General features: G+C 52.2%; 1 protein-coding gene across 1 annotated transcript; it reads left to right on the top strand.

The window, feature by feature from the left end:
• Window positions 1–457: 457 nt before the first annotated feature.
• Window positions 458–3,286, top strand: HOXA13 (homeobox A13). Its single transcript, XM_019552550.1, has 2 exons — window positions 458–1,130; window positions 1,759–3,286. The coding sequence occupies exons 1-2, from the start codon at window positions 458–460 to the stop codon at window positions 2,001–2,003; spliced, it is 918 nt and encodes a 305-aa protein (XP_019408095.1). The 3' UTR covers window positions 2,004–3,286.
• Window positions 3,287–6,652: the final 3,366 nt, after the last annotated feature.

Below are 6,652 nucleotides of genomic sequence, written 5' to 3'. Positions count from 1 at the left end.
GCTTGGATTTCAGGGAGCTGGAAAGCAACGTGGCGTGCACGTTGGAGTTGTCGCAGCAAATTCTCTTCCGTGCAAGCCCCACAAGAAGGTGGGGGGGAAATACCCAGATCAGGCCCTGGGCCAAAACAGATATATACCTGGTTTCTTGCTTGGGCCAAGCTTTTATTCCCCCCTGATCATGCAAGCGTGTGAGTGGTGGGGGCAGGCTGGGTCTGTGCTGTCCGCTGCTGGAATTCCAGCCCCTGCGCGATTATTGCATTATTTAATTATCTGCACTTTATTCCTCAGATGTTTATCAGCTGCTTTGCATATCACGTGGGGCCGGGCGGGCCAATGGGCTTCCTCCTGGCGCGACACTGGCGCGTCAGCCCTGGTCAAGTCTGGGAGATTTAGTATCTCTTTTTTCAGTCTTTGGGGCTTTTAAAAAAGAGCCACTAGTCTCAATGCGGAGCGGGCTATGACAGCCTCCGTGCTCCTCCATCCCCGCTGGATCGAGCCCGTCATGTTCCTCTACGACAACAGCCTGGATGAGATCAATAAGAACATGGAAGGGTTTCACGCAGGCAGCAACTTCGCGGCGGCCGCGGCGGCCAACCAGTGCCGGAATCTGATGGCTCATCCCGCATCCCTGCCGGCCCCCAGCGCCGCCGCCTACACGTCGAGCGAGGCGCCCGCCTCCGGCATGGCCGAGCCAGCTGTCAAGCAGTGCAGCCCCTGCTCGGCCGCCGTGCAAAGCTCGTCCGGGGCCGCGCTGCCCTACGGCTACTTTGGCAGCGGCTACTACCCCTGCCGCATGACCCACCACAACGCCATCAAGTCCTGCGCCCAGCCCGCCTCCACCTTCGCCGACAAGTACATGGACACGTCGGTCTCCGGCGAGGACTTCACGTCCCGGGCCAAGGAGTTCGCCTTCTACCAGGGCTACGCCGCCGGCCCCTACCAGCCCGTGCCGGGCTACCTGGATATGCCCGTGGTGCCCACCATCGGCGGGCCCGGCGAGCCCCGGCACGAGCCCCTGCTCCCCATGGAGAGCTACCAGCCCTGGGCCATCCCCAATGGCTGGAACGGGCAAGTGTACTGCCCCAAGGAGCAAGCCCAGCCCCCCCACCTCTGGAAGTCCACGCTGCCGGGTAATGCACCTGCATGCTCCCCCCGTGCTCCTTGCCCCGCTCCCCTCTGCCCTGCCCGCTCGGCTGGCTCGCCTTGGAGCTCCCCTGCAACCTGCCCCCGCTTCCCACCTCCCACCCGCACACGCAGGCTCTCGGGGCAGTCCTGCCCGTGCCCAGGCGCCCGGGAGTGGGCACTCCAGGCAAGGAGAGCAGATGAGCCCGCTCGCATGAGCGAGTGAGTCGGAGGGGGGGAGAGAGGCAGCTGAAAAAGGCTGCGGAAAGGTATTAAGTATTCGCTCTTAGCAAGAATTTTCCATAAATACTCCAGCCTGCACACTCCATAAATTACTGCAACTGTGTGAGGTTTTCCCGAGATGCCTGTCAGGGCATTTGTGCCTGGGTGAATCAAGCCCCTAAACGCTGCTTCCTGTAGGGGGGGAAAATGCATCTCCCCCATATTCATAGTATATGCACAGGGATCCCATATTCCGAAGGGTCCTGTCCTGCCCCGTGCAAGTCTGCTGAGCAGGGGCGCGGGGGAGCGTGCTTGAACCTCGGTGCAGGGCTGTAGGTGCCCTGAGCAGTGGGAACCGATTTCTAATGCCTGCTTCCATGGGGTTGTTGGGTTGTTTTTTTCCTTCTGTTCCAGACGTGGTTTCGCATCCCTCGGATGCAAACTCGTACAGACGTGGGAGGAAGAAGCGAGTGCCTTACACAAAGGTTCAGTTAAAAGAACTCGAAAGGGAATATGCAACAAATAAATTCATTACCAAGGACAAACGGAGGAGGATATCGGCCACCACAAATCTGTCAGAGAGACAGGTTACAATTTGGTTCCAAAACAGACGGGTCAAAGAGAAAAAAGTCATCAACAAATTGAAGACTACCAGTTAATGGATTAACATGGAGAAGCAGCGACTCAAAAGTTTGAGAACTCTTTTTGGTGCCCAGATTAAAATAAATATTAATAATAATTAAAAGAAAAGACAGTGGACTTCTTCGTTCAGAACAAGAGATCTGTATCTTTGGAATTATAGCCTTTTTTGAAAATATTGCTGTAGGAAATGGTTAAAAGTGACAGTTCTCCCTCAAATCCAGACCAGACAGTTCCTAAGTGACAAACTGTGTAGGACCCAACTGCCCAGCCTTGAGATTCTCACTCTCAGTTCAGAGCCACAGTTTTCTGAAAGTCTTGTAAGTACTTCGGTGACTTTAGGCTTGTAGAACATTTCTAACGGTTATAAACTGAAAGCTGGTTAAAATAAGAAGGTCGATGTAAAAACATAAGCTCTTTTTCTTCCATTGCAATCCAAACTGCATGTTGAATGACCGCTCAGGTAAACCATAGTGGTAAAAAAAATGTACAATTGCTGTCTGTTTAATGCATTTTATGTCTAAAAAAGAAGGTACTGGCTAAGGATTGCAGAGACACCAGTAATGAAGGAAGCTCTGTGGAGGATTAATCTTGATAGCAAATTTTAAAGCAACGCAAAGTATTGGGGATTGAAAGGCAAACATTTGCTTGGAAGTATCTTTCTTTGAGTTGTTTTCCAATAGCTATTTCTTGGCATCCGAACTGTATTTTCTGCAGACTGTACAATAGATATTTTTTTATAAAAGGATTCACCATATTTTAAACTTCATCCAAGAATTATTAAATACTGTAAATCCTAGGAAAGTTGAACACGTTTGCCTCTGAGTGGATACAAACACATGAACATTGGCATTTTTTTGTTATAATAAAAGCCCTTTCTTGGAAAAAAAAATCTCAGAGAATGTCGAACTGAAAATACATTTTCCCCAGAAATATTTCGAATTATATAATCTATATTTTGATCTATCAGTAATTAGTCGTTTATCCTTGTTTATCGTCTGTTATGAGGCCGCATTAGAAAGTTTAGGGATTCTTTTTACAGCACCTTTTAACCCAATCAGTTATTTCAACCAGCACATTATTTTGTTTTTATTCACTATAAGAAGCTATCTTGTAAATAAAAAAAAAATCAGCGCACTGTGAAAATGTATTTGTGCACCCTCATTTTTTTATATTTCTACTGAAACTGAAAACCCAAGACGTGTAGATAGGTATAGTAGTCTTCATACTGTTAATAAAATAGTCACTGTAATACAACCTGAAAGAAATATTCTTTATTTTTCCACATTTACATGAATTTTGTAAAAAGCAAAGCAAAGCAAAACAAACCAGACTCTCTCTTGTAATCGTAATAATGTTGTCTTCAATTACTTACGCGGTCCATAATTTTTCCTGTAAAATATTTAGCTGGGGGAGGGCCAGCTTGATAACTAGCTTTCCTAAACTATAAATGTTTCAGTAAGGTTAAAGAGTCAGGTATTTTGAAAGGTGTGGGGGGAGGGGGGAAGGAAAGAGATGATAGAAATGGAGTGCCCAAGCCCCTGCTGGAAAATGAAAACCAGTTGTTAGACTTGCAAAGGCCGAGATTGCAGTATCTAAAGTTTACTGCTGGGACGGGGTATGTCTACGCGGGAAGGTTTTGGTATTTGTTGAAATGACAGGACTAGGAAGGCCTTAAACCTTGACCTTGACGAAAAAAGACAATTTGTGACCTTGACTTTTGACAGCTCATGAATAGTCATCTCCAGGATTAGTAGATCAAGTGCGCCACCTCGCGGTCCCACTTTATGTGTGTAGCTAGAGAGCTGTAAGAAACATGCTGCTTACCTGGCCTTGGGATCTCGAGTCTCATTCCCTTTTGCCCAAGACAGGCCAAGTCTCTCTCCCTCTCTCTCTGTGATGATTACAATGCACACCATGGTATGGTGTATATCATATTATCTCATGTCTCTATTTCTCGAGACTGCCTTTGCAATCCGCGCTCAGCCTCCGTTTGTTTCAGAAAGTTCCTTTACCTGCTTTTGATTCTGGTAACTGGTTTCTAAGAGGACGAGCTCGAGCAGTCAAAGAAAATTTGACTTCGGCGACTTCCCCTGCTGCCTCCCAAGGTGGTCTGCTCCCCTAATTAGAGTTATTGGGAAATCTTTACGGCAAATAAAGTGTCTCAGATACCCCGGCTGACTCTAGACTTCTAGAATTACACTCCAGAAATTCAAAGGGACCTACCTCCTCGTGGGTCAGCACAGAGGCCTGTCTGGAGCTCAGGCCCACAGATCTGACTTTGATGCCTTCCTTGGGGAAGTACCTGAGCCACCCCCGCAGGCCCTGACTATCTGGGAGCAGCTGTAATGTTTTGGCAGAGCAGACGATGCCCTCTGAATGCAGCGTGGTAGTCGGGCAGCAGGCAGGAGGTTAGGGGGTGAGTTTGTGGGTCCCCAGGGCGTGCAGGGGAACGTAGGCTTGCCTGTCTCAAGTGGCAGCAAGCAAAGTTACACCCCCACCCCTAAGGAAAATAATAAGCGCTGCCCTCACTTGTATTTGTGCAAAGGTCAACTGCTGTTGGGGGGGGGGCAGCTGTGTTCTTCTATAGCGAAGTTATAGGGAGAAAAATATACAAGGCTTCACTGAGGACGTCTTCTCCAGCCTGAGGGGTTGAGAGTTATTTTACTAGAGCTCTGTAATGTATCCTGCTCCAAGCCATGGGAGGCTGGAGCAGGCCGAAGGGAAGGGCCCCCAAGGTTGGTGGCGCGGGAGGCAGTGGCCCCAGCGCCCACCAGGCAATGAGCTGAGCCTCTCTTGGCGGGGTGCCCCCGGGGCTGTCAGCTTGGGTCGTGCCTGCAGGAGGGGGCCAAGATCAGCCACGTGTTGAAGCCAGGCATCACCCTTTCTTTCTGCAGGCTCTGAAGGTGCAGGTACAAGGGAATGCAAAACCCGCTGTTGGGGGCATCAGGCCTGGCAGGGAGCTCGACACATCTGGCCCATTCACCCCGGAAGCTCAACCTGTGGTTAGCCAAAGCTGGGTGCACAGACCGCTCGGGCACAGCGAGGGTCTACGCAACCTGGTGGCTGGCTGGCATCCTACCCCTGCATGAGCCCCATTAACTTGTTTGGAGAAATACTAATGCCGGCGCAGTTGGCCGCCCATTGACTCTGCGCGCACACGGGTGTTGTGCGGGATGGGCCGCGCGCCAGGTGCTCAGCGCCCCGCGCACGCTGCGAGCTGCAGGTCGCCTGCACCAATTAGGTGGCCGCACAGTGGAAGTCCTGCCTAATTAGCACTTCGCTTCTGCCGCCCTGCTTCACCCGGGCGGGCCTAAGCAGGACGGGGCAATCTGCTCCACGATTCCTGGGTTTCCAACATCCCAGCACCGCGTAGGGAGACTGCAATGAAAGGCCGTGTGAGACGACTGCTGGGAGCTGTTTCTTCTGGCTAATGACCGGCCACTTTTCTTTTCCACTGCCGGCTCCGTGTCTCTGGCTGGATTCTGGCCCCTTGTCTGCTGTCTGGGCTTCCCCCCGCCGCGCGCGGGGCCCGGGCAGGAATGTGCCAGGCTAGATGTTGCTCCAGGATAACTGCATTTTTGCAGCGGCCCCGGTCACAACTGAGACCGATAGCAGATTTCCCACGGATTTCATGGACGCAGGGGAGGGTCGTGTTTCCTCACCAAAGGGCCCCCGGCCTGCTCCCATTAACGCCAATGGGAAAATCCCACCGAGCTAATCCGGGGCAGGATCGTGGCCGAGTCACACGAGTCTGAAGCTCGTTGGAGCCGGCATCTGCTCCTCCGCCCAGTCCTCCAGGCCCGGAGGGGTGGGGGGCAGGGTTCAGCCCCGCGCCGGGCACTTTTTGTTTCTCGGGTCCACAGCCGCCCTCTTCCCACCATCGCTGCCTCCCTGCTTTTAGGCCCCAGCGTTGCATGCGGCTTCTCCGAGGTGGTTGTGCTCTGGCAGGTGAGTGGATCCAAGGGGCTCGCTCCCATTGCTGTCAACGCACGTGCAGCCAGGATCGGGCCCGCCACCGGCCCGCCGCAGGGACTGAGCGCAAGCGCTTGGGCAGTGCTCCCCCTGCGCCGGCCGGCTGCATCCCGGGGGCGGGGGGCGCTGAGGCCTGGCGGGGGGCGAGATTTCTTTGACAGCCCCCTCACCCGACAAGTCGGGAGAGGGAGATCCTGAACGCCCGGGGGAGCTGCTCTCCGGGACTCGAAGGCGCGCAAGTGATCGCACTTTCCCCGCAGCTGTGACAGTATAAACGCCTGCTTTCTTTTCGAGCCTCCCTCTGGCTCCCTATCTACCTCTGCCAGTCCGTGCCTCCACCCATCCCCCTGCGCAGGGCACGTATGTGCGTGCGCGCGTGTGTAGGTGTGTGTGCCTGTTATTTATTGCCTTCATTTACCCTCCAAAAGCTGTTGGCACATACATTTTCAAGTACAAATTGCTGTTGTATGACATAGTCCCCTCTCACCAATCTGCCGCCAGCCGTCTAAAATATATCCCTAATATGTGTTTTATAAGTAAATATATCACCAACGAAAATAATTAGGCAACGCGATCCATTACTTCCCAAAGCTCTGCCATGCCCCTGGTTTTTGATATATGTATATATATGTGTGTGTGCGTGTGTGTGTGTGTGCGCGCGCGCGTGTGCGTGTGCCTGTGTGTGTGTGTAGTA

Source organism: Crocodylus porosus, unplaced genomic scaffold (assembly GCF_001723895.1).
Source record: "Crocodylus porosus isolate Cpor-Errol unplaced genomic scaffold, CroPor_comp1, whole genome shotgun sequence".
Lineage (NCBI taxonomy): Eukaryota > Metazoa > Chordata > Crocodylia > Crocodylidae > Crocodylus > Crocodylus porosus.
This window is presented reverse-complemented; position numbering and strand designations above follow the sequence as displayed.